The following is a 27,221-nucleotide window of genomic DNA, read 5'->3' as shown; positions in this document are numbered from 1 at the left end:
ACTTGATAGTTCAATGAAAAACCAAAACCTTAAATAAACGCTAGGGGTCACCAGAGTGTATAGGATGGGGGAAACAAAGAAAAGTGAGCATCAGTAGCATTAGGATGTTGGTTGGATGTTTATGCTCTTATAAGCAATCCATTCTGTTAGCCATATACAATACAATTAAGTTTATAGCAAAATCACAAGAATCTCTATAGTCGACTTTGGAAAATATGAGATTCATACATATTTTGGAGCACCCTTTGTACTTAATACATCAGTCTTCTATGACATGGTTGGCCAAAACCACCAAAATAACTCTGTATTTGAGACAGTGGTCCAGATGCTTTAAGCATCCCACTTGTGGAACACAATACAAACATATTCACATACTTCTTACGTTGTTGGACTCTGTTAGACTCAGCAAAGTGGTGGTCTCTGGACCAGTGATGGTCCAGAATCTGTTAGTTACTGGTCCCTAGAGAGCGTCCAGGAAAGAAAGGAACAAGTGTTGCCAAGGGACACAAATATGGTACTGGTCCTTGGCACCTTCGGGTAAAAATGTACCAGCCTCCCACATCAGGTAGCACTAATATACTTTCAAAGAAATAGGAGCTGGCATTCATAAGTGTGGAATCTTTCTAGTTTTGCCATCTTAAAACATTTTTCTTATGACCACATTAGTGGGCAAACATCTGAATTTTAATCATTACTTGATCATATTTTGCCAGGACCATAAACATCTAGATAAAACAGCCCAAATCCCCACCAACACCAAAAAAGTAATGTGGCAGGAGTCTAGCCTGCTTGACCTAGGCTGCTGTAGTAGTTTGAGTGTTAGACTATGACTCTGGAGACCAAGGTTTTATATCTCTGCTTGGCCATGGAAACCCAATGGACGGCCATGGGCAAGTCACACTCTCTCAGCCTCAGCAGAATATAAATACAAACCCCCTCTCAACAAATCTTGCCAAAAAAAATCCTCTGACAGGTTCACCTTGCCATAGGTCAGAAATGACTTTAAAGCACACAACAAACCAGTGTGCAGGCCAGTCTACCATTGTTCTATGGCAACCAACTGGCCATGGGCCCAAGACTATGAAGAGGAGGATCTCTAAGAAGAAGTAACAACACCTGGGTACTTTGGGGCAAATAGCTCTCTCTCTCAGCCCATTTTATCCACCTGATCAGGTCGATATGAGGATAAATATAGAATCACAGAGTTGGGAGAGGCCCCAAAGGCCATCAGGTCCAACAACCTGCTCAGTGCAGGATCTGCAGCTAGAGCCATCCCTAGCAGGTAGCTGTCAAGCCTCTTTATGAAAAGGTCCAGAGGAGAAGACCACACAACATCTCTAGGTAATTGGTTCCATTGTCAAACCACCCTTACCATCAAGAAGTTTCTTTTAATGTTCAACAGAACCCTCCTGTAACCTAAAATCATTTCACTTGGTCCTCTACTTTGAGCAGTAGAGAACAAATCTGCCTGTTCCTCTTTGACAGCCCTTCAGATATTTAAAGAGAGTAATCAGGACAACCCTCAGACTTCTCTTTACCAAGCTGAAATAAAATATATTTTCAGCTGCTTTGAGTTGGGACACTGTAACGGTTTTTTGGTGGTACTTCTGATAAGGACTACACATTTAGAAACAATGTACACTTGATTGGTAAACAATACACATTTTATTAACTGGGAAAATTAACTGGGAAAATGACCAAAAATCTGAAAAATTATATATAAAATTACAGAAACTCAGAATTTTACCAAATAAATATGGATGTTATTATCTCCTATATACACAAAATAAAATACAACAAATTGGATCCAGAGTTAGTCCATACTAACAGCATACTGAAATCACTGGGATTTAAATCATGATTAACTTATATGCTACTGGCTTCAGTGAAATTGCTGTAATTATAACTAAGTCTGGATTCAACTCAATGAGATTTTTTAAAAAAAACTCACACACCAAAATCCAAACAAACAGAAGAGCCAAGGAGACTGAGTGCCTAAGTTCAAATAAAATGGTCCAAAGGGTTATCCTTCCCAAGAACAAAGATAAAGCTGCCTTAGTGAGAGGGATTGGAGAAAAGAGAAGCAACGTGGACTTAACTGGGCAGCCTCCTGGTTTTTCCAGTCCAATTTAGGGAGCCTAATTTTATTATAGTAATAGATTAAGGCACATGTCAATTCCTATGGCAGTGGAATTGAGATGGAACCAAATAAGCCTCACTGGGGGTACGCCTCCTGTAATCCCTTCTCTGCTTCTCCATCACCTAATGCCTTCAGATGTTATTAAAAAAACACCCAAAAAACCTGGTTCAACTTCCCTTGGCCATTAAATGCTTAGATTTTCTGAGAGGTAGCAGAGACAGCCACAAGGCCAAACACCTCTGGAAAGAAGGAGCAGTCCCCACGTTGCCTTCTGCTTCCCATCTTCATTCACTCTGTGCCTGGTATGCCACTGTGGCAGCAGCCTGGCTCTGGGATCCCTGGACCTTGCCATTCACCACCAGCAACAAAGGAGTTTCCACCCGGATGTCAGAGAAGATGAAACTCTGAAAAGGAGGGGAGGAAAGGAGACAGCATTCAGTCAAAATCTTAAATCTACTGACTACTGGGTAATAAAAAAGTCGAAAATCCTTGTACCTCTGGATGTTTTTGATTGCAACTTCCACATTCCCTTTCTATTGGCCATAATGGGTGGAGCTGACTGGAGGGATAGGCCAAAACATCCAGAGGGACATATGTTGGCTGTTCTTTGTATACAGAAATACGTGCTTTATATATAACACCAATTGTGTTGCAGTTTCCAGGCAGACAAGAGAAATTTTATACAAATTTTCTACTTGCAGATCAGAAGGAAGGTATAATGCAAGCAGTTGCACAATTTTTTGCAGCTGCCATTGCAAATCGTAAACAGTTTGTTAAACAGATGTAATATGTTATAATATAATCTCAAAATCTGTATAGATGGCTTAATTTAACGGTAAAATTTGTAAATGAGGAGGCATGGCCATATTTTACCATACCGTCAAACTAATCTAGTTGGGGACTAAAGTCTAATGAAGCTACCCCAATCAGTTGCATCTGATTAATGGCATTTTGTAGTTTAACTCTTGCTTGGACAGGGGATATGATTGTGATTTTGAATTTATATGTCTCGAATGTGGTGCTCTATTACACAATATGATAGAGTTGTTTGCGAGGTGATGGCAGCCTACTTATTGTTGTGTGTTTGCCTGATCGTGCAGTCCTATCCTTGCTTTTTATCCTTACTTTTTATAGACCGTCAATTTTTTATACTCTCCAATCTGTACATGAACCTATGTTGTGTTTTAAACTGGAATTTTGTAATCGTGCTGGCCAATTGGCCGTAATAAAGTTATTAAGTAATTTAAGTTTCCCACCCCAGTATAACAGACCTGAGATATTTAACAAATGAAGCAAGAAGTTTGAAAAGAGCCTCAGATGAGGGTTTTCTCTTAGTCCTACCACTGTCACAGGCATGTCTGATAAGGACACACAAGAGGGCTTTTTCAACAGCAGTTCTCAGAAACTCTCTTCCATACCCCCTGCTCCAGCTGGCAGGTAAAGGCCTTTTTATTTATACGTTTTTAAATTACTGTTGTTTTAATCATATCTCCCCCCTCCTTTTTTCCCCCATTTATCAGTAGATCTTTAGAAGTATCATTGTGTAAGTTCCCTTGGTCTCATGCCAGGATTAAGACAGGATGTATATACAGTGGTTTTTTGGCATCCACTAGGGTTTAGTTCTAAGACACACACCCACAGTGGACCCCAAAATCCATGGATGCTCAAGTCCCATTATATATAATGGCATAGTAAAATGGTATCCCTTTTATAAAATGGCAAAATCAAGGCATGCTTTTTAGAATTTTTAAAAAATATTTTCAAGGTGTGAATGGTTGAATCAGTGGATACAGACTCTGCAGATATGGAGGGCCGACAATACTTATCTTTGTAAGACCTCCAAGGCAACTGCTAAACTACAGTTCTATTTGGAAATTTTCTCTCTGAACAGCACTTTAAAAAACTGTACAGAAATGGGGCAGGGGCAGCTTCCAAGACAGACTGGGCACAGCCAGGAAGCCTTGAATTCTTAATTGGTGCACTAGACTATTTCTAATGCTTATATATTCAATTCCACATTGCTAGTTGCAACCTTAGACCCCCCTGCTCCATAGGATGACAACAAGAATCTGATACATGAAACAGGGAAGCTTGGAAGAGCTTATGGGAAGATATGGTCAGGACTTGCCTTTCCTTGATGCTGGATGTGATGGTGCCGAAGGTGAGGTTCAGGGATGGCCACTGAGTCTCCAATCAGAACCCCCCAGCTTTGTGCCATATTGTAAACAGTAACAGCAAAACAAGGGCCATCAACGGAGTCAGTGAGACCAAATGTGCTATTAGAGAACAGAAGGAAGGAAAGCAAGAGAAGGAGGAAAAAAAATTGTTGAGAAAGAAAAACTAAGGACACTAAATGGACAGATAAATGGATAAGTGAGAAGGTGGGCAATGTACATTGCCCATATAGTTCAAGAAGTGATCCATCATCCATCCATTCATCACTTTATTTATATCCCACCTTTCTCCCAAACTAGAATTCAAGGTGACTTACAAAAAAGGCACAAAATACAATAAAAACACATAATTATAAAAACATACAGAATTATGTTTAAAACAGTATTAAGCAACAGCAGATTTAAAACTATTTACAATCTTTCTTTAAACACAACGATTACAATAGTACAGTACCATAAAAAGCCCCTTTTTTTTGTTAAAAATCAATTTCCAAAGGTGTGCTGCAAAAAAAAGGTCTTAACCTGCAGTCACAAGGACAACAAAGGAAGAGCCATCCTAATTTCCATAGGGAGGGAGTTCCAAAGTGTGGGAGCAGCCACAGAGAAGGCCTTCTCCTGTGTTTCCACCATACCTATAAAGGCAGCAGGACAGTGCCTCTTCTGCATAACTTAAAATATCAAGAAGATACGTTCCTTCAAAGAGCCTAAGTGATAGCTTTATAGCTCCTACATTTTAGAGGCATAATTGTCCCTAGACTCAAGTGTAAACAGCCTGTTATCATAAGTTCATGTGTGTTTTTGTAAAGGGAATGGGGAAAATATCACTTTGATTTACAGGGCTGATTTACAGCTCTTTAATAAATACTGACACCTATTTTCAAGCTACAAAGTTAAAGCAGCATGTAAGTTCTAACCAAGCTAATCAGGCAGGAAAAGACGGACACTCTCAGACATGAACGATTCCAAGGATGGAGGGATGGATACTCACAAGGGCACCTTTTCCTCTGTGGTCAGGCTGAACAGAACCTTCCCTAGCACAACAGTGCCAGAATTAACACCAGGCCGCAAGGCACTTAGCGGCCGCTGTTCCAGTTCCACCTTCTGACCAGAGGGACCTTGGTAGTGGCCATCACCACAAGGGCCCAGTTGAGAGGGACGCAAGTTTCCTACCATGCTTTGCAGCTTCTTGCTTTTTACCTTTCCCTATGAGGGGGAAAAGAAAAGAACAGAATGAGTCACAGTAACAGAGGCAATGTTGACTTACATGGAAGAACAAAGGGTTAAATCTTGTCACCTTAATACCTTGTTTTCAAGGAGATTGGTTAGCCTGACTAGGAAATCTAGGAGCTGCTGCTCTCTTTGGCGTGGTTCCGACCAAGCAGGATCAAGAGCTGAGGCCCGTGAAAAACCTTCTAGAGCTTCCATGTAGTTTTCTTCATACTTATGCAGCTATTTCAAGAAACAAAGCAAAAAAAAAAATACAGGGAGAAAGGTGAAACACAAAAGTATCCAGGTCCTAGTATTTGAAAAAAAAAAAAAGGGGGGGGGGGAGAGAAAAGCAGAAAATGGGATAAAGCTAGAAGGACATAACCATTTAATGCATTTGAGCTCTTTAGGGGTCAGGAGGCAAGGTTGGAACAAGCCATATCATCTGAGTTGGCTTCAAACCACCTCCTACTGCCTATGCCATTATGGAACTGTATCTGCTGTTCCCCTCACCTAGCACATGCCATGAAAATGTAGGCCTCGGGGTTCATAAGATTCTTTCCTCTTAAAACTAGTTACTCTGGATAGCTTCCTTGGGGTCCATCTGCTTTCCTAGCAAATCATATGCTTCTACGGAAATAGGAGAAAATAGCAGGATTGGATGACTTAAAAATAAAGGTGAGAGGAAAAAGAAGAGACAGAAACTGATTTCCCTGATTGGCTTTGCTGTGTAGCCCATCCAAATGCACACCCCTCAAACTCCACCACACACTGAGGTATTCTTCTTGATGAACCAATCTTATATAGCATCATGCTCTCACCGTAGCTCGATTCAGGTGTAGATCAGGATTACAACATGCAGTGGGGTCTACTTTCTCCTAAAAAAAGAGCAAGAGAAAAGCATGAATGCCTAGTCTTTGTACACAACAGATTCTAAGAAACACTGTTCCTGACCCCAAACATTTCTGCAGGCAGAGCACATGTTCATTTTAGCTTAAATCTACTGAAACCAAAGGGGGTGGGTAGGTTTCAACAGCAATTTTATGAAGAGGTGGCTACCTAGCAACACACAATCTGAAGCAGGGTACAGGAACCAACATCCACGGGCCAGATGAGGACAATAGGGTCCCCAACTCCCAACTGCTTTAAAAGGCAAAAGGGAGATGCATTCATATCATATGTTAGAATATGTGTGAATGTGTACATGAGTATGGAGATGTTCCTGTGAATGAATGAGCAAGGGATGGCAGATGATTCAAGCTTGAGAGATATGCTCAAAAGGTATCACTTGGTGCGATTTAACCATAGAACACTTATCATTTCCTGACTATCTCATGTGCTCTGTAACACTTGCAAACTGCCTTGTCCATCAAATACTAAGTTCCCTGTTTTTGAACTTCCTCAGACACAATTGGTTTACTACAGCTGGAATAAATGTATCTCTGCTCTGACACTTACATTAGGGAAGTCTGCAATCAACTGAACCTTACAAGTCATTGAGACAGTTTAGAGCAGAGTTTGGAAAAGTTTGTTTTTTTCTGTTCTAGAACTCCAAGAATCTCCTATTTCCAAGCTATGATTTAGACTAAAGCTAGGTCAGCAGAGCTTGTGCAATGAGATTAGAAGATAAAATTCTAATGTGCCACTTCAGCCTACAGGTAGACAATTACTTTCAAGAATCCTCTCCGTGTAGGAAAATACTAGTTTATGTCAATAATATTAAGCAAAACACCCAAGAAAAAGATGGTAGTCAGTTCAGACATTTCTCATTTTGCAAGAAATACTGCAAATCTATAGAATCTAGCCCAGACATTTCTAATCTTGCAGGAAACACTACTGTTCTTATTATTTAATGACTTCATCTATTCTGCTCCTTTAGGAGTCACCCACCAATTCTGTTCCATGCCTTGCCATCCCAGTCATCTTTGTGGCTAAGAAAAAAATTGAACCTGGGTCCCCCAACATTTACATCCAACTACTATGCATAGCGAGATTTTTTTGCCTCTGCTCCTTGCAATCTAGAGTCTGCTCCAGAAGCTTAACCAGGATCCTCAACCCCTGCCACCCCATGCCATAGTCTTCATTAGAGTTCCATCCAGCACCTACTGCTTGGGCATAGGCACTCAGCGCCTGCTGGGAGATCTTGGGGTTCTGCCCTGTATTGAAGAACAAGGAGAGGTAGGCATTGCCCAGAACATCTGTGGAAGAAAAGAAAAGAGAATAATAATACTCAACACTGCTCCCTTCTTTGCTCTCTGCCATCCCACATCAGCACACCCTAGACTCACACCAGGAACGGCCATCACGCACGTCCATCTGCACAGCCAGCTTGGCCTGCCGCACACTGTCCATCACATTCTGTGCATGCTCATCAGCAGAGCTTGTGCGCAGCTGCCGTAGCACCATAGAGAGATTCTGCAGAGAGACCTTGTTCTTGCACTGAAACAGAGGCAGGGGGGAGAGAGACAGAAGCACACTTGGCTGAAAATGGAACACAGTAGGCCAAGACCTTTGCATTAAATGACAACTTAATATGCTCTCTTACTGCAACTCCAAGTACTTATTTCTCCAAAGTACTTCACACACTTTTCTGAATATTTTTTTTTACTTGTTACTGATTGCTAATCAAAATGGCATCAGGAAAACCAGTAGCTCCAAATAACTCTATGAACTAGAATCCCTCATCTGTCCAAGAAAGAACATGTGGAGAGACTTACATGGCTGAGTGCTCCAGAAAAACAAGTATGGGCAGCAGAGATGTCACCCTTTTTCCAATAAACTTCCCCCAACTGATTCCAGGCTTCCACCAGTTCTGGGTCCAATTTGACAGCTTTGGAAAGCAACTCTTCAGCTTGGGCGTTATAATCTGGAGACACATTCAAAGCTTTTCCCTTCAGCATCAGCGTGTGAGCTCGACCCTCAGACAGGCCTAGTAGCAGGTGAAGGAGAAGAAGGAAAAGAGAATTGCACCCCATAATTGTGCTCAAAATTGACTTGATAAGATGATCCCAAGCATCCATAAGATATTGCTCCAATTTACAGTAAAGTGTTTCTGTGGAGAATAAGTCTATCAATGGCTCTTTGATACCTCTGAATAAGGTATCAGCTACTTGATATCTTAATCTCAGTCATTACTCTGCTACTCTATGGAAGAAACAGCAGGAGGAAAGTATCACCTTCATGTCCTGCTTAGATCTCATCCTACTATTAAGCAGGATAAGGTAGCCACCTCAAGGCAGCAAATATTGGATTTCACAAACAGACAGCAAGTTGTTTGTTTTTCATTTTCTCATTCTGTATTTGCTTTTCCAAGCAACCTTCCATCACAAGAGGTTGCCTGGCTTTCAATATTGTTCATTTTCATGGGAGTGTGTGACCATTTGTTCATTCACCTCAGGCAGGAATAAGTGCTGGACTGGTCTTGGGACAGCTTGGAGATTTCCCACATAGAAAACTTAATATTATATTACAAAATCTCTGGTCTGACTCATCAAAGATTTTCTTTTTATATTCTTACATAAGGAAATGGTTCCAAGTAAAGAATAGAACCATTTATACAGTACAAGAGGGATACAGAAGAGCTAAGAGGAGGAGTATGCCAAATGGCACGAAAGGTGGAAATAAAGGTTTTATAGTAATTACCTTCCATTGTTTCCATTTGCTGAAGAGTCTTCTCCATCCTCTCTTGTACATCCTGCTGCTTTTTCCCAGCATCCTCTACGCTGTGGCTCTCAAAATAATGGTCTCGAAAATGATACAACTGGTCAACCAATTCCTATCAAAACATTTTTTCAAACAGGGGATGTTATCATGTGACCAGAGCAAATGCATCTTGTAATATATCAACATTAAACTTAACACACTTCAGTTGGGGAGGGCAACAATACATAACTGCAAGCATAATTTAACTCAGGCTGCAGAATTAATGCATTTTGACACTGCTTTAACTGTCATGGCTCTATCCTATGAGCTGTAGTTTGTTGTGGAACTGACCTAGAATACTAAATATCTCACAAAACAATAAATCCCAGAATTCCATAGCATTGAGCCACAGCAGTTAAAGGGATGTCAAACTCCATTCATTCTGCAGAGCAGATGCAGCTTCAGCCACATCACTTGTCCAACATTAAGGTGACTGTTCACAGATGCCACAGAAGATGTATATAAAAAGCCTGGGCATACTAAGTAACTCAGATCTCCATTCAGTATTCTTCATTTCCAGTCCAGTGCTAGCCAATGATGAAGAGGTAAAAGATACTGGTTTAGCCCTCATTTCCAAGCTCTGAAATTTGTTCAGTACACTCAGCCGTTCATATCCATGGATTCTTTTTTCCCCATTATTTTTATTATGCATCAAACATTCATAAACAATAAAAAGGTAAAATAATAACCTCTGTAAAAATTATTTATAAAACAGGTATACAACAGCTGAAGAAGTGCACAGGGTGAGACTTTTTTCTCCCCAGTCAATATACACCACTATATTTGTATAATATCATGATTATATCAAAACATTTATATTATAGCATTATATACCAATATACTGGTATGTTTTTAGTATCATCGTATCCTTCTTGTTTTTATGATCCAGGATTACCAAACCCACTCCTTCCCCTTAAACATCCCCATCATATGCGGCGACCATATGTTTTTGTTTCCAAGACTCTTTCTTCTAATCTGCTCCTTTTTTTATCCATGGATTCTTTATCCACAGATTCAACTATCCAGTTTTAAAATACTCCAAAAATATATGAATTCCAAAAAGAAAAACCTGACTTTGTTATTTTATATAAGAGGGCCAGTGTGCCATAGTGATTTAGGTGTTGGACTACAACTCTGGAGACCTGTGTTCGATTCCCCCTGCTCAGCCATGAAACCCACTCGGTGACCTAGAGCAAGTCACTTGCTCTCAGCTTCAGGGAATAACCTGAAGTAACACACCAATACCGCACCATTTTACTAGGCCATCCACAGATTTTGGTATCCATGGGGGCGAATATCAAGGGCCCACTGTCATAATAAACAAACAAGAATGTCCCTGAGTGTGTGTGGGGTTCTCTGTTTCTCCTGACTGAGACTTACTCATGAGTCACTGATTCCTTGAAAAGGTTTAAAAGTGTGTCTTTTAAAATGGTCTGAACTTAGAATCATAGAGCTGGAGGAGACTCCAAGGGCCATCCTGTCCAACCCCATTCTGCCATGCATGAACTCACAATCAAAGCACCCCAAGAGATGACCATCCAGCCTCTGTTTAAAAACCTCCAAAGGAGACTCAACCACCCTCCGAAGGAGTTCCACTGTCAAACAACTCTTACTATCAGGAAGTTCCTCCTAATGTTAAGGTAGAGCCTCTTTTACTGTAGCTTGCATCCATTGCTCCGGGTCCTGTTCTCTGGAGCAGCAGAAAACAAGCTTGCTCCCTCCTCAATATGACATCCCTTCAAATATTTAAACAGGGCTATCATATCACCTCTTAACCTTCTCTTCTCCAGGCTAAACATCCCCAGCTTCCTAAGACATAGTTTCCAGACCTTTCACCATTTTAGTCTCCCTCCTTTGGACATGCTCCAACTTCAACCATTTGCTTAGACATCACAAAATCCACCACCAGGTACAGAATCTGGATGCTGCTGTCAACTCTGAATTTCCTACTAGCCCTCAGCAATTTGGGGACCGACATGAATGGGAAGAATCCCCTAAAATTAAAAAAGAGTGCCTCCTTTAAAGATCGCAGCCTCCTGCCAATCCAGACCCCCTTTTTAAACCACCTCCTGCATTGACTGAAGTATTGTGATCTTAAAATGCTGTGCAAGGAGCAAATTAGCCAGGAAAGGAGACTCAGGGTCCAAAAGACACTGCAAAAATAATCCTGTTTGACACCCTTTTAATTGCCCTTGGCTCAGTGCTATGGAATTCTGGGATTTGTAGTTTGTTGTGGCACCAGAGCTCTCTAACAGAGAAGGCTAAATGTCTCACAAAAGTACAGTTCTCATAAGTCCCTAGCATTGATTCAGGGAAGTTAAAGCGGTCTCAAACTGGATTATTTCTGCAGTGTGTTTTGGCCCTTTGCCTGTATTTCAGCACTGTGGAAAAATCCAGTTTGGCACCCCTTTAACTGCCATGGCTCAAGGCTATGAAATTTAGGGATTTGCAGTTTTGTGAGATATTGGTGCTGCAACAAAGTACAAATCCCAGAGCTCCACAGCACTGAGAGCCAAGTGGTGCCAAACTGGATTACTTCTGCAAGGTTCAATGAAACACCTGCGGTGGAGCAAGTAAACAATTCATGTTGCTCCTCTGCAAAACTCAGCACAACCTTAAAGCAACCAAAACAAAAAAAGCCTTGCAAGGAGCAGTCCTTTCGCCTTTGATGGCAGCAAACTGCAGACACCTTTGGCTCTCCCTACCTGCAAGCCTTGTCCAGTTTGAGAGTTTTCTTCTTCTTCCTCGGCCATGATTGCTGCTGCTGACCCTTCTTAGTTTCCTGTTCTTCTTTTGCTGGACAAATAGAGAGACATCCAGAGGCCTGGAGGCTGCATTGCAAGCAAGAAGGAAAAATATATACAGCATGCAACTCTTTCTTTCTCTCTGAAACTGTGCTTCAGGAAATGGTTCCAGTTAAACTGGAGAGCAACACTGTACTGTACAGTTGGGACCTTGTGGTTTTCAATAGGCGGGTTTGTTTGTTTGTTAATATACAGTGGTCCCTCCACATTGGCTGGGGTTAAGGGTGATGGACCCCCTTGAATGTGGAAAATCCGCAAATTAAAAAACTAAACACTATTCTTTTTACCTAACACCTTTCTGCGAATCTCCAGGTGTTCCAGTGAAACTCTGTGCTCAACATCTGTCAGAGGAAATCATGCTGGAGGAGCTACAAATGCCCAGGGAAGTGTTTTCTTTAGGGACTTCTAGGTTCTCCAGCACAACTCTATGGCCATTTTCTGGCAGAATTGTGCTGGAAAGGACCTAGAGATTCCTAGAGGGAACATATGAATCAAAACCGCAAATAATCAAACCCGCAAAAGTCAAAGCCACAAATGTGGAGGGCTGGCTGTATATGGATTTTGGATGTCATTGTATAGTTTGTCCTTCTTGCCATTATCTGTAGGCACTCGAGGCACTAGTTGGACATTTGCTTAGCCTGTGATCTTTGCTAATGGTTTTACTGTACAGTTGGGCCCTTGTGGCTTTGACTTTTGTGAGTTTGATTATTTGTGGTTTTGATGAAGATGTTCTCTCCAGTGCAGCTCTGCCAGATGTTGGCCATAGTGTTGTGCTGGAGAACTTAGATGTTCCTAAAGAGAACACTTCTCTAGGCATTTGTAGGTCCTCCAACATGATTCTATGGTCAAATTCTGGCAGTTGTTGACCACAGAGTTGCACTGGAGGACCTGGAGATTCCCAGAGAGGTGTTTACTCAGGTAAAAAGAAGAGTGGGGTTTTTTTTAGTTTTTTATGGGTTTTTGGGGCTCTGTGGCCATGTTCTATGAGAGTTTATTCCTGACGTTTCATCAGCATCTGTGGCTGGCATCTTCAGAGAAATGTCTGGCAAAACATCAGGAAGAAAGTCTTCTAGAACGTGGCCACAGAGCCCGAAAAACCCATAAAAAACTATGGATACCAGCCATGAAAGCCTTTGACTTCACAGTGGGTTTTTTTTATTTGCAGTTTTAAGTAATCTGTTTAGTAATGTAACAACTTAATTGTTTTAATGTATTACGTTTCTATGTTTTAATTGTATTGTTTTTTTTTAATATTGTGAAGCTGCTCTGAGTCCTAGTTCTGGGGAAAGACCAGAATACAAATAATAATAATAATAATAATAATAATAATAAACAATAATAATTTTCCACATTCACAGGGGTCCTTCACCCCTAACCTCAGCAAATATGGAGGGATGTCTGTAATTTATTCTATTTCTGTCATCTTTTAAATTATTTTGTTTTCTTTCAAATTATTTTAATGCTTTTTCTATTTAGCCATTTGGGCTCTTTAAGCTAAAGTCTATGTTATTGCTATCTAGAGCAGGAGCACTGAAGTTAGTTATGACTAACAAATGCTATATATTTTACTGGGCTTATTCTATAGAGAACCAATGCTGGATTTAGCCCTTTGTGAAAAAGGGTGTGGTGTAAATATTTATTTATTTATTTAAATAGAAATAAATACAGACCAGTTACCCTTCACATGTTTTAATCATCCCTTTATATACAGTACATGATCAGGGTAATATTAAACGTGTAAGTATAAAATCAGATGGAAATCAATGTAGGTACATACAGATTTCCCTACAAAGTGATTCAGATTCTCCTCATAGTTCTGCTCAATGAGAATTAGAAATTAATAGTGTATTTTCAAGTGGTCAGAACAGGAAAAATGTCAGAACTTAATCACTAGCAAAAAACACATCTAGAACACAGGAGTGTGAACCACTGGAACAGTACACAAATTAAATGAAAGGCAAATGCACCATGCAGATAAGGGGGATTTTTCTGCAAGCACCTCTATTTACAAGGAAAAACTACTCCCACCCCTCCCCCAAAAAAACTTTAAAAGTGTGTTTATAAGCATAACTGGAGGAAGGGAAATATTATACAACATAAATGTGGTAGTTGGAAGCAGTTATCGAAAGAGAAAGTATTACAACAAGGTACCACTACAACAATAACACTTTTACAACTCTGGAAACATGAGAAGGTACAATAGTCTTCAACATATTTCAGTTTAGAAAGTATACATAGTATCACAAACTGAGCAATTTGGAGGGATGGAATTGCCAGCAACAACCAGAACACTGGAGATGAAAGCATGTCAGAGGCGGTGAATCTTTGACAATAATTGTTGATACAACACTCAGTCTTCAGTGTAGGCTATCCTTGGTTAATGGTTTCTATGGCCAGGATTTTCCTGGAAAAGTTGTGAGAGTCGGAGAACATCTGCTGAATATCAGTGAGTTCTGGTTTGTACGTTGTTGTTGTTGTTTACACATTGGATGTGTATGTGTGTTGGGGGGAGACAAGCTTCTTGGAGCTGGAATTCCAAGAAGGCCCACAGCAGGAAGACTGACAGCTCACAGAATTATAGTTTACATTCTCTTAATTTTATAGGCCTTGTTGCCTCCTGGGTGCTGTTCCAGATCATTTCCAGGAGAGACAAAGGAAAAGAAGCTGTTTGCAGACTCTGCCATTGGAGGAGAGGAGGCAAAGAAAGGTTTGAAATTGAAGTATTCTTCGCCACGCCGGCCATGAATACCTGTGGGTGTTGTGTCCCCTGAGAGCCTGGCTGCATTACCTGGAACATGCGAGTGAGAGAAGTGCTATTAGTTAGGGGTCCTTAGTGTGAACAGACTGGCCAAAATAAAGCTGCTTCGGGTCACTTTGGAGGTATGCTGTTTAAGTGACACATGTATCTTACGAGGCCAGAAGCTGCGCTCCAGTTCTTAGGACTGGAGCATGACTTTAGCACAGCTTCTGGCCTCATGCATCATTTAAACAGCATACCTCCAAAGTGACCCGAAGCAGCTTTATTTTGGCTTGTCTGTTCGGGCCCATTATTAACTTGATTAGTATGGCAATGCACAGCATTCAATTATATTTATGTAACTAAATCTGCTGCCGAAAATTCATCACCAGCATCACACATTTTAAGACAATGAACTGCCCTACAGTCACTGAGGAATCGGGATGGAGCCTGTGATGCTGGGGGGGGGGGGGGGGGGGGGAAAGAGTATTAAAATCTCCCCACACTATTTTCTCATTTAAAATTGCCCCCTGCCTGAAGCCATTTGCCCCACAGAATAAAAATACAGTGGACCCTCAGTATCCTCTGGGGTTCACTTCCAGAACCATCCATGGCTACCAAAATCCATGGATGCTAAAGTCCCATTGTATACAACAGTGTAGTAAAATGGTGTCCCTTATATAAAATGGCAAAATCAAGGTTTGCTTTTTGGAATTTTCTTTTTAAATATTTTCAAGCCATGTATGCTTGAATCTGTGGATAAACAATCCATGGATACAGAGGGCTGACTGTACCTGTATATGTAAATTACCAAAGGAAATAACCATTGTCTTTACCCAAAGGGAAACCAAAGACAGCAGGCTGAGGCATCATGGGAGGTTCTTGGGCGGCCTCTTGGCTGGCTACAGCAATATTACGCAGTCGCAGGCTGTCATACAAGCCCTGGAGCTTCTGGTACTGACGGTTGCGCTCCATGAGTTTCTCTGAGAGCTCTGTGAACTTCTTTTTGTATTCTTCCAGGACTTTCTTCAAGGAGGAAACTTCACTCTTCATGGATGTTAACTCAATATCTTTACTTTGGAGTTGCTGGGTATAGACCTTCTCCATCTGTTTCAGGTGGCCTTCTGCTTTGCTGTAGGTGTATTCTTGGTACAAACGCTCCTGATGAACCTGCAAGCACAGGGAACATAAATGAGAGGCATGGAGGAAATATAGTATCAAACTATATATGTGACATTCCGATGCACCATCCTAATATACTCTGGTTTCTCTTCAGATCGTATAAATCTTTCGCCCTTTTACTAACCTTGCTGCCAAATTTCTCTTTTGGCACAACTCATTGCCACAAATGTTTAAGCTGTGTGATGTTGTTGTTGTTGTGTGCCTTCAAATTGTTTCCAACTTACAGCAACCCTAAGGCGAAGCTATCATAGGGTTTTCTTGGCAAGATTTGTTCAGAGGAGGTTTGCTATTGCCTGCCAGAGACTGAAAGTGTGATTTACCCAAGATCACCCACTGGATTTTATGGCCAAGCAGGGAGTCTAACCCTGGTCTCCAGAATTGTATTCCAACACTCCAACCACTATGCCTTATGATAGCTTAATACAAATGTGACATCCTGTGGCACAGTCATCCCGGAAAAGTCGCACATTGTTTTGAGAATAGGTTGCTGGGGTTTGTTCTTGGACAAACTAAACTTTGCATCTATTTTTGCCAGAGATGTCTTGAGTTAAATTTGTGACTCATATTCACAATTCTAAGAACTACTGTATTTTGGTCTAATTTTTTAATGTCAGCTTCATGAAGGCTTGGTGCTTTAAAATAAATCTCATTTTCCGATAACCTTCCCACCTATGACTTCTCCCTCTGTCAAAAAGCCATGTTGGAAGCCTCTTTCAGGAATATTTACCTGGTATGTCCAAAAAGCCAGAGCCCTGGAAGTGATGTCTAGAATAATCTCTGGGCGCAATCCAGCTAGAACCATGGCCTTATACTCCTCTGAGGGACTGAGTTCTGTCCGAACAATGTCCAATTTGCCAGAAAGGGCACTAGAGCAAGCAGGGCAGACTGCTGGTGAACGGCTGAACTCCCCACTTCCATGCTGGTCACAGAAAATATGTGAGCAGGCTGTAACCCACGCATAGCCTGCAAGCTTGACTCGACACTTGCGGTAATTGCAAAGGAGCATATCCTCGCAGACAGACATGTTGATGGAGCCAATGCAAATGTACTAGAAGCACCTTCCTGTAAGATAGTTTGCAGCATTCACACCTGTGAAGTGAAAGAAATATTGAAGCCACAGTTTCCAAAATGCTTATGGCTACATGGCGGAGAACAGAATTTAAGAATGTTTACTCTCATTCATTCCTTCAGTTTATAGTATCCCTATTGCATTCATGTCCTGCTTGTGGGTTTCCCAGAAATAACTAGTTGGCCATTGTGTGAACAAAATGTTAGACAGAGCTTTGATATGATCCAACATGGGTCTTATCATTGCTACATTGTACATAAATTTACAGCGCTTTATAAATAAAGGTTAATAATAATAATAATAATACATTCAGTGGAAAGGTCAAGTCTAAAATTGCAAGCAACACAGAAATATAAATGTTTATTTCTCTAAACAAGTTGTTGTTGTTTTGGCGTTTCTGTGTTGTAATATGTGACTGCAAAGAGTAAGAAAGGGGTTAAAGTCTTCCAACAGACTTTCAAAACACTTTAATTCACTGACATGAAACACAAAAATGTGTGCCTTCAAGTAGTTTCCAACATACTGTAACCCAATCATACGTTTTTCTTGGCAAGATTTGTTCAGAGGATCCCCCTTGCCTCATTTGGTCTTTGGATGTATCCATATTGCAGAATTAAAACAGTTTGACACCATTTTCACTGCCATGGCTCTATCTTGCAGAATCCTAGGATTTGTAGTTTGGCGAATTATTCAGCCTAACCTGTCAGAGAGCTCTGTTGCCATACCAAACTACAAATCCCAGGATAGAGTAATGGCAGTTAAAGCAGTGTCAAATTATGGTTTTTTGGGGGGCTATGTGGCATTTTCAGATTTATCTTCTCTTAGGATGCCAGCCACAGATGCTGGTAAAACGTCAGGAATAAACTCTTCCAGAACACAGCCACATAGTCCAAAAAACCCACAAAAAAAACACACCTATGGATGCTAGCCATGAAAGCCTTTGACTTCATGGCGTCAAATTGCTTTATTTTTGCAGCATGGATATACCCTTGGCCTTCCCGAGGCTGAGAGAGTGTGACTTTGCCCAAGGCCACATAGTGAGCCATCATGGCTGAGTGAGGATTCGAACCCTAATCTCGAGTCATAGCCCAACGCTCAAACCACAAAACCATTGTGGCTCTCACTAACCCTAATAACATTGGCATCTTCCACACTGCAGAAATAAAGCAGTTTGGCATCAGTGTAACTGTCATTGGTCCATCCTGTGGAATCCTGGAATTGGTAGTTTGGTGAGGTTTTCAGCCTAGATGGCTAGGTGGCTGTTGCCTCACCAAACTACAAATCCCAGGATTCTGTGGGATAGATCCATGGCAGTTAAAGTAAGGCCAAACTGCTTTATTTTATTATTATTTATTTACGGTATTTATACCCCGCCCTTCATCCCTAAAGGCTCTCAGAGCAGCTTACAATTATTATTTTAATTAGACGCTTTAATTCTACAGTGCATACACCCACTAATATAAATAAATAAATAAATAAATAAATAATATTTATTTATATGCTGCCTCTCCTTTATATCAGTAGGAACTTGAGTGGGGCAAGATTTATAGATGGAGGTGTGTGAGGAAAAGAGGTAACATTCTTGCTTGAAACGTCTAGAAATAATCCAGTTTGAGACCGCTTTAACTGCTAGGGAATCCTGGGAATTGTAGTTTATTGTGGCACCAGAGCTAACTGACAGAGAAGGCTAAATGTCTCACAATAAAACTACAGTTCCCAGAATTCCTTAGCATTGAGACAGGGCACTTAAAGCAGTCTCAAAACTGGATTATTTCTGCAGTGTGTTTTGGACCTTGGTTTTTAAAATGGCGACGGAGCAACAAGGGAAATGTGAAACACTGCACTTCCAGCTCAACGGCCAAAACGTGCTCCAAGTGACGTCATCTTTTTTAAACTGAATGCCCAAGTTTCCCGCCTTCATCTCAGCCTCCCCAGCTGAGGAACTTGGAAGCAACCACCGTCTAGCATCATATAGGAATTGGCATAGCGAAGGGTCATACCATTCTCTGAAAGACAGGGGGGTTGAACTGAAGGGATGAACCTCTGGCGCGAAAAAGGGAATTTAAAAATGCAAAATCACCCCCCTCAGTTCTCATAAAATAAAGTGTACTTAGGACCAAAACACACTGCAAATATAATCCAGTTTGAGACCACTTTAACTGCCCTGGCTCAATGCTAGGCAATTCTGGGAACTGTAGTTTTCTGAGACATTTAGCCTTCTCTCTGTGAGCTCTGGTGCTACAATAAGCTACAGTTCCCAGGATTCCCTAGCACTGAGCCAGGACAGTTAGTGGTCTCAGACAGGATTATTTCTGCACTGTTGGACCTTAGTCCTTTTCACAGCCGCATCCACAAAGCAGAAATAATCCAGTTTGACACAGCTTTAACTGCCCTGGCTCCATGCTATGGAATTCTGGGACTTGTAGTTTTGTGAGAGATTTAACTTCTCTGTCAAGAGCTATGGTGCCACAATAAACTACAAATCTCACCATTGAACCATGACAAAGTGGTATTAACCCAAATTATTGCTGCAGTTTAGATGTGGGTCTTATCTGCACTGCAGAAATAGTGCAGTTTCACACTGCTTTAAGGGGCCGCTGCTCCATGCTATGTAATCCTGGGATTTGTAGTTTGTTGTGGCGCCAGTGCTGACAGAGGCTATCTCACAAAATCACAGATCCCATGTTTCTGTAGGATGGCGCCATGGCAATTAAAGTGGTGTGGAGCTTCATTATTTCTGCAGTGTACATTTAACCCTGGCTGTTGATTGTTTTGAGGTCTTAGAGAACACCTACATAAAAAATATTAATCTACAGATCAATACGTTTCTTCCCAATCATTATCTCTTATGGAAAACTAGGTTTCTAAACAGACTTGGTTGAGAAACTCAACCTCCAATGGACAATTTTAGAAGTTTTCAGCACCCGTTTTGTGTGGATTCACAGCTTCTTGTCTCAAAGGACAGAATTATAATAAATAAAACCACAAGGGACACATTTTAAAGTGCTGATGCATGTATGGACATTTAGTAGCCTGTTGTAAAGAAAAGTACATTTACTTGCCCTTTCGAAAGAATAATCTCTCTCACATAGCTTTTCATTGAAAGCTAGCAACCAGCACTTTAAGGATTACAAATTAATGAAGAGCCTGCCTTGTTCTTAGGTGTTATTTTTGACATTCATAATTAATATTGCTTAAAAGATTATGAACTCCTTTATGTGAGGCTTCACCACCTATCTTACGCTACTCTTGTCATGCAGAGTTCTGTCTTGCATGCTACATTTCAGCATTTATATGCGTATCAGAATGAAATGTGGTGCTGGAGAGCTCTACAGAAACCAAGGACAACCAAAAGGACAAATAAATGGACTTGGCTTTCACAGTTTAAACAGATCATGAGACAATTGAACTCATTAGAAAAGAGATTAATGCTTGGTAAGGTGGAAGGAGGGAAATGCATTAGTTTGCATCTCACATCTGGAGAAAATCTACAATCACCTTTCATGCAGTCTCAAAGGTGTTAAATTGCTTGCATACTTCATAACAGCTTGATTGACTTAAAATAAGGAATCCATGGCCCAGATTTGCACTATCCGAGTAGAGGAATTAATACAGTGTCCTGGCAGTCTCTCATGAAGCTAATAAAACAGAAATCTAAAAAACATCACAATGAAAGGTAATGGTCAGTGGCTCCAACTCAGCCATGGCCACATGGGATTTTAGCAAACATGGATCCTTTTAATTGTATTTTTGTTTTTTAAAAGTGGATTTTAGACAAAGGAAAGGATAAACTCCACTACGAAAGAGGATGCTTCATGTGACAACTGCCTGACTTAAGATTATCACTACTGCTGATACATTTAAACTCAGACACATTTACCATTGCTTACTGATTTTCATTTTATTTCTCCCAGGATATGATCCACGGCAGCTGCAATTCATTTATTCTAATCCCAGTATTTATCTGTCTTCCAAATGAAACCTACATTTCTGGCACCTAACAAAGGAATTCCAGATTGTAACGCAGTTCAGTCTTACACTTCCCCTCTGGAAACAGGCATGGATGTGTAGTTATACCAAATGGGCTGCACTTTTCTGCAATCTAGTACAGTGCACCTGTGGCATGCGAGCACACCATATGCATCTTTCAGCTTACACTGAAGCCATGCTGCAGGAAAAACAACTGTGTATGCGCCACATGTACCCACCCCATTGTTGTCAATGAGGCTTGAGGATACTGTTTTCCCCTTATGCTGAGGGGGGGGGGGGACTGGAACAGATCCCTCATGTAAGAGAAGTCAATCATCTACTAAGTTAAATATGACACTACAGAGCTATAATTTCATTCAGACATGAACTTTATTGCAGATGGTTCCACACAACTCTTCTAAAACAGATAGATCTATTATGTTAAAGTAATCTCTTCTGTATAATTTTTCCAGCAGATAACATGTAAACTTTTCCTTCTTCAACATTCCTGTGGAATAAACATAAAAACAGATGTTTTAAAATATAAACTGAAACGGCCGGGGGGAGGGGGAGACAACAACTCCTTTCCATGGAAGAACACTAACTGCCGAAAAGCTATGCACCAATTAAAAGATCCAAATGAGAGAAACTACAGATCATGTTCTAAAAGTACTTTTTTGCAGATTGTGTGACCCCGCAAAATTCAATAGTGCCAACGGACAGCCAAACCCATCCAAAGACACCTTGAGTGAAGAAAGGTCAAACTTTAATATTTGATGACATAAAATCCTACTGTCTAAGGCTTACGACAGCAAGAGGAACAGTCATCATGCATTCCTATCTTTAGCACATTTACTAAGCCATGTCCCCCTCCCTTAATCTTTCTTCTGATCTTTTAAATTTTTAAGAGGCCCAAAATCTCACAAATTTCTCATCCTGACCTACTCTCACGCTTAATCCTACCCTGCAAAGTAAATCCTCCTACATAAAAAGCCACAAGCAATCACTCTGGACTGAAATGTGTCCACTCAGAAGCTTGAGCAGAAACATCAATACTTACATTTCTTATGTGGGGGAAGGACCCTGTGTCCCCATCTCTTCACACTCCTCATCCCTATAACAAGGAGCAAATCCTTAATTAACAACTGATCCTAAAATACATAAACATCTTCACTACATAGAAATGCTTTTATATAAAAATCAGCCTTTTCTCCCTCCCACAGACACACTATAGGTGGCTTCACTGAAACATAGAGTTGAAGATTTAATCGAGGGCTAGAGAGAAAAATGAACCTCACGCAACAATCTGTAATCACTAAATGCTTACATCCAGCTTTGAAAACTAGCCGGGCTATATAAGTTGCATTTAGAGAAGTCTGATGAATACCTGAATTTCCAAGGCACATCCTTTTTATTGTATTGTACCAATGCCTCACAACAACTTAAAGCAGCCTGCCAACCTGGTACCCTCCAGATGTTGATTTTGACTGCCTGAATTGCAGGCCAAACAACTGGAGGGGCCCACACCAGGGAAGCCTTGTGCCATCATTTCTAGCTATCTTTACTTTTCAAGATCAATAAGGCATTCAGATAACATAATAATTTATTAACAGACTACAGAACAACATGCCTTGATAAGAATATCCTGAAGTATGCATTATTGACACCCACCACCTACTTTGTAGAGATTACCATTCTGCAAAAGGAGAGGCGTCTGCTCAGGGCATGTTTCTAATCAGGGTTAATCAGGTGAAACACGGACAGAACATGCAGTTCATCACAGCAGACTTGTCAAACTTCTCAGTCAGAAAAGAAAACAATGGAGATTCCACTACTTCTCAATTAACAAAGAATCAGGATCATACCTCTTTCGCATTATCACCAAGTTACTAAGAGCCCAGACATTTTCAGAACCTGCTCAGTCCATCTTGAAACACAGCTGCTCACTTCAGAAATCCACAAGTGTGTTTATTTTCTTCCAAACATATGCTCTAAGAAAAAATGAAAATTAGTTATAAAAGATTGCATACTTAGAATATTAAATTCACCTCCATCTATCTACATGAAAATAGACAATGACCAAGATGGATAATGCTAGGCTAGAAAAGACCACTGGTCAGTTTGAGTAAATGTCTTGCATTGAAGTCAAATTTTTATTCTAGATATTTAATTTATAGCCCATCTTTCCTTAACAGGAGCCCAAACCAGGTTAAAAAAATGATTACAATCACAAGTCTTTGAAGTAAAAGATTTCAGTTGCCTGAAGCCACTATGTGCACAGCATTCAGCTTTTTATAATCGAATTTCTAAAGATCAAATGTCGCTTTTCTAAAATCAGAGGATAATAAAGTAACTGGGACCCTTTTTATCATTTTATCACACCGCAACCACAATTCCAGCATGCTTTGCTTAGCTAAAAAGACCTGCAACAAAACAGTGTCATGTAAATTGAACAGTTCTCACATACCTTATCAAGAGAAATTGGAGCATGGTTTATCTCTTGCACAACCACAGGCACAAGAACTCACTCTCAGTAAAGCCTGGTGTTCATGCTAGTAAAGTGCTTTCCATAGAGATCCAGCGCTGTTTTGTCGAGGCAGGCGCCTCAACCCATTTTTTCAGTCTGCTGAAGACAAGAGAGTGGGATAAACTTTAACAAAGCACACATGTAAACCTCAACCCATCTCCTGGAGGACTGTTCATGCATTGCACTGTAGAAGATTCAACTGAATGTATACAGAGCTGTACTTATGGTCATTCTTGACTTATACTCAGGCACAAGAGCCTTCTTAAATTCAGATCAAGTACACAGCTGTATCTTGGTAGAATTAACACATGTATGTTTGTTAATTGACAACCACATGTTCACTTGATGTAAGTGCTGTGTATGGATATCTCTCTTGTCCCTAAGGCGCTGCAATATACAATTCTGAGAAACTATTTTGTGTGTGTGAGGCAAATCTGCAGGAGAGAGGAAGCTGTGAGAGAAATAATGAGAGAAAAGAGAACAGGGAGAGTTGGAAGTTACTGAAGCTATTTAATGTCACCTTCAATTCCACTGTGGAAGAAAGGTGGCATATAAATCCTGGAAATAAATAAATAATATCTACAAAGCCCTCAGCAAGCAACAGTTTTGAGGCCAGAGTGTCGAAGCCTGCAACAAAATTCCAGCCCAAGATTGTGTAGTAACACTTGGGAGTGAGACCCTAAGTAGATATTCAACTGGTCTGACCTATTAATATTGTTGCTTTGAGCCGTAAATTGTACAGATCCACATTATTTGCAGTTCTTCCATATTCACGGGGGTCTTGTGCCTCTAACCCTAGCGAATATAGAGGGACACGTGTATTTACTCTAACTAAACAGTATAGAGCACTAAGTTATCATCCGTGCAAGGCCTCCCTGTCTTACAGGTAAAGAATGCAGTTACAAGACATTCATTTCGGGCAAGTCAAAGGATAAAAGTAACAAAAGCAGAGACACTCTGGCTAACACATTTTCTAAGCTACTCACACTGAGAAGGGATCAGCAGTCCTGGGTGGTTTTTTGGATGCAAGGAGCTGGCCCCCATTGCCTAGCTTGACCCGCATCCCTTAAGCCTGCCTCTTGGCAAAGGCCCAACCAGGCCACACAAAGGAAAAAGGCTCAGACCACATGGTCTCAGAGGCCTTTTAAATCCTCTGTTGGGAACATTTTTGAATCTCCCGGTCCTGCTCAACTGATTGGCCAGTTGGGCCTTACATCAGCTGTGATGTAAATTCTCATTAGCATGTGATGTAAGCTCTCCTAAACATGTACCTCTCCCCCCCATCTTAGCCCTTTCTTGTCTGGGAGGAGTCCTCAAATGACTGGTGGGCCGTCATTACACCAGGATAAATAAAAAAACCCTTTTCTATTACTATTATCACTATTGTAGTTTTGAGTCTTGGGTTGCATAGCTACCCACATTATTCCAATTTATATATATATATATATATATATATATATATATATGGAAGGCAAGAGTTTAATCTGCCTTAGGAGCACTGACCCCCTTCTACTTTCTCATCCGTCCAGCCTTTAATATAAGCAAATGCCTGCTGGAATAAGTTCTTTGGCATTGTTTCCCTTTGTTTTGACTTTTACAGCCTTCATTACTATTATCCCATTACTGTTGTTGTTTTGAGCTTTCAATTTAATTCTTATTCCAGTATTCCAATCTTCTTATCATCTTTGCATTAAAGATCCAGGGACAGCTATATTGGCCATTTAGCAAATTCAAACAAAAACCCACCAAACAGTGATACCTTTATTGGGCCAACCAAAATGCAGAATATTCATGTTGCAAGCTTTCGAAGTTCCACTGGCTTCTTCATCAGGCAAGCTGTTACAAACCAAACAGGAGAGATTAAAATTTAAGATTTTAGTCTTAGGCTTTCTTGGTGTTTCTCTTCTTAGTTAAGATGGTATGGAGGGGCATAGTTTTGCATTATATATTTGCAGCTCTCTCTCTTTTTGGCCTTTTTATCCCCTCTTCAAAATTTCTCAGGATATTTTCTGGGGGAAAGGAGGAAACCAAACCCTTTTCTAGCCAAAATTGTCTGATCTTCCCCCCTTTTTTTTTGGGGGGGGGGGGGACTTTGCCAGGAGAGAAAGAGAAGAGACTCCCAAAAAAGCAATTAAAGTGAGCTCCAATGCTAAAGTATAAGAAAGGAAAACTAAAACTGATTAAATCAGGACCCAGAATATAATGCTTAATATTTGGAAGAAACAACCACCCAAATATGGATTTGGAAAGAAGAAGCAAAATCCCCTCCCAAATACTGAAAAGCATGCAACAGAATCAGAGGCAGAAACAGCCCTAACCAGTGGTCCCCAAACTGTGCCCTTTGCAAGAGATTTTGGACTCCAGCTCCCAGAAGCCTCAGCCATGTTGGCCAATAGCCTGGGATTTTGGGAGCTGAAGTACAAAGACTCATAAAGGGGACAGTATGGGGACCACTGTAATGAACAGCCACGTTAGAGAGCTAATTATTAGATTTATAATTAGAGAGCTAAATATTAGAGAGATAATCTTATGAGGCAAAAACTCAAAACCATAACAAGGATGGATGGCATAATCTCACCTGCGATTTGCAATGGATTGAACTGCAGAGGACAGCAAGGCCTCACCTGCTTCCCAGCCAAAGAAAAGAAGACAGAGGAAGTGGGAAGGCGGGACTAGAAAGACTACTACTACCAGTCTGCCTTGCTATTGGCTGAGAAGGAGAACCAATCACCTCTTTCACTCAAGGCGGGGGAGGACCCTGAAATGGTTACCTCCCAAGGAACTCTGGGATTTGTAGTTCAGTGAAGCACTAGAGCACTGCTCTGGTCCAGTCCTACAATTCAAGCACATAATCTCTCTAATTGAGTCTGGCCATCTGTCATGTGTCTTCCCTCTCTTTCTATTGCCTTCCACCTTCGCTAGTATTATAATATTTCCTAGTGGATGCTCTCTTCTCATGATGTGGCCAAAGTACAGCAGCCTCAGTTCAAGCATCTTGGCTTCCAGGGACAGACAGTTCAGGCTTGATCTCTTCTAGGACCCATTTATTTGTCTTTTTGGCCATCCATGGTATCAGCACTCTTCTCCAGCACCGTGTCTCAAGAGCTTTTTATCTGCTTTTATTTGTATTATCCAGCTCTCACATCAATACATGTCAATGGGGAACACCATGACTTGGATGACTGTAAACTTAGTGCACAATTGTGTATCTTTGCTTTGGTTCAAATACCTGTATTGATCAGACTGGAGGCTGCAGTCAAGAAAACAGGAGAAGAGTAGGATTGGAAAGGATAGCTATGAACGAAATGGACAAGATCATCAACTGTAAAGACATAACTCTGAACGCTAAAATGAGGATTGCCCTAGCTATTGGTATAACCAAATGCTTTTGGGGAGTTGTTTTTATTCCCCCCCCCTTTTTTTTTTTTCTCTTTCTTTCCTTGTAGAGTCACTCTATGTGTGCGTGATTTAGATGTTTTATATATCTAAACTCAATTTGTATTTCAATAAAAACAATTTAAAAAAAATAAATCTGGACATTTTAGTTAGAATTCTTTGCTAGAGAGAGTGAATCGGTTATTCTGATTATTCTCTACAAGAAGAATTGAAATCACTAAAGCAAGTAAAACTGTCAAGGTGCTATAATTGTGTAGTGTGAAAGGTCCGAAACACACTGCCAAAATAATCTCATTTGAGATTGCTTTACCTTTC

The 27,221-nt window shown here is 40.6% G+C and overlaps 2 protein-coding genes, 1 long non-coding RNA gene and 2 other non-coding genes across 9 annotated transcripts; all 5 read right to left on the bottom strand.

The window, feature by feature from the left end:
* Nucleotides 1-1,680: 1,680 nt before the first annotated feature.
* TTC5 (tetratricopeptide repeat domain 5) lies at nt 1,681-12,621 on the bottom strand. Its single transcript, XM_089479960.1, has 10 exons — nt 11,928-12,621; nt 9,163-9,295; nt 8,238-8,449; nt 7,809-7,959; nt 7,627-7,718; nt 6,342-6,398; nt 5,617-5,763; nt 5,303-5,517; nt 4,269-4,416; nt 1,681-2,544 (listed from the first exon to the last, which is right to left on the bottom strand). The coding sequence occupies exons 1-10, from the start codon at nt 11,973-11,975 to the stop codon at nt 2,425-2,427; spliced, it is 1,323 nt and encodes a 440-aa protein (XP_089336086.1). The 5' UTR covers nt 11,976-12,621; the 3' UTR covers nt 1,681-2,424.
* A 283-nt stretch (nt 12,622-12,904) lies between these two features.
* Nucleotides 12,905-18,979, bottom strand: CCNB1IP1 (cyclin B1 interacting protein 1). 3 transcript variants are annotated; one of them, XM_089481022.1, is made up of 4 exons: nt 18,807-18,979; nt 16,673-17,034; nt 15,600-15,933; nt 12,905-14,814 (listed from the first exon to the last, which is right to left on the bottom strand). In XM_089481022.1, exons 2-4 carry the CDS (start codon nt 16,967-16,969, stop codon nt 14,609-14,611), a joined length of 837 nt encoding a protein of 278 aa, XP_089337148.1. In that variant the 5' UTR covers nt 16,970-17,034; nt 18,807-18,979; the 3' UTR covers nt 12,905-14,608. The 3 variants fall into 3 exon arrangements, with proteins under 3 accessions (XP_089337148.1, XP_089337149.1, XP_089337150.1); XM_089481023.1 differs by lacking the exon at nt 18,807-18,979 and adding an exon at nt 18,143-18,248; XM_089481024.1 differs by lacking the exon at nt 18,807-18,979 and adding an exon at nt 18,002-18,136.
* Nucleotides 18,980-21,379: 2,400 nt separating this feature from the next.
* Nucleotides 21,380-26,169, bottom strand: LOC149303952 (uncharacterized). Of its 3 annotated transcripts, none has more exons than XR_016271994.1 (6): nt 26,089-26,169; nt 25,257-25,346; nt 23,451-23,606; nt 22,849-22,974; nt 22,044-22,097; nt 21,380-21,491 (listed from the first exon to the last, which is right to left on the bottom strand). It is a non-coding gene; the product is annotated as an uncharacterized LOC149303952 (long non-coding RNA). The 3 variants fall into 3 exon arrangements; XR_016271992.1 differs by having other exon boundaries at nt 23,451-23,609; nt 25,270-25,346; XR_016271993.1 differs by having other exon boundaries at nt 25,270-25,346.
* LOC149303954 (small nucleolar RNA SNORA79) lies at nt 21,666-21,813 on the bottom strand. The gene has a single exon (XR_016272031.1). It is a non-coding gene; the product is annotated as a small nucleolar RNA SNORA79 (small nucleolar RNA).
* Nucleotides 22,695-22,772, bottom strand: LOC149303953 (small nucleolar RNA SNORD126). Its single transcript, XR_016272028.1, has one exon. It is a non-coding gene; the product is annotated as a small nucleolar RNA SNORD126 (small nucleolar RNA).
* Nucleotides 26,170-27,221: the final 1,052 nt, after the last annotated feature.

This window comes from Sceloporus occidentalis, unplaced genomic scaffold, assembly GCF_023333645.1.
Source record: "Sceloporus occidentalis isolate IW3139 unplaced genomic scaffold, rSceOcc1.0.p SCAF_14, whole genome shotgun sequence".
Lineage (NCBI taxonomy): Eukaryota > Metazoa > Chordata > Lepidosauria > Squamata > Phrynosomatidae > Sceloporus > Sceloporus occidentalis.
This window is presented reverse-complemented; position numbering and strand designations above follow the sequence as displayed.

What these genes read in the sequence shown, in the direction of transcription:
- TTC5 (XM_089479960.1), bottom strand. Translation starts at nt 11,975, where the DNA reads ATGGCCGAGGAAGAAGAAGAAAACTCTCAAACTGGACAAGGCTTGCAG. An exon ending in TGAGTGCCTATGCCCAAGCA is followed by an intron (nt 6,399 to 7,626) that starts GTAGGTGCTGGA and finishes CTCTTTTTTTAG; the next exon opens with GAGAAAGTAGACCCCACTGC. An exon ending in TACACCTGAATCGAGCTACG is followed by an intron (nt 5,764 to 6,341) that starts GTGAGAGCATGA and finishes TTCTTGAAATAG; the next exon opens with CTGCATAAGTATGAAGAAAA.
- CCNB1IP1 (XM_089481022.1), bottom strand. Translation starts at nt 16,969, where the DNA reads ATGTCTGTCTGCGAGGATATGCTCCTTTGCAATTACCGCAAGTGTCGA. An exon ending in TGGCTTTTTGGACATACCAG is followed by an intron (nt 15,934 to 16,672) that starts GTAAATATTCCT and finishes CTGTGCTTGCAG; the next exon opens with GTTCATCAGGAGCGTTTGTA. An exon ending in TGTCTTTGGTTTCCCTTTGG is followed by an intron (nt 14,815 to 15,599) that starts GTAAAGACAATG and finishes CGCATGTTCCAG; the next exon opens with GTAATGCAGCCAGGCTCTCA.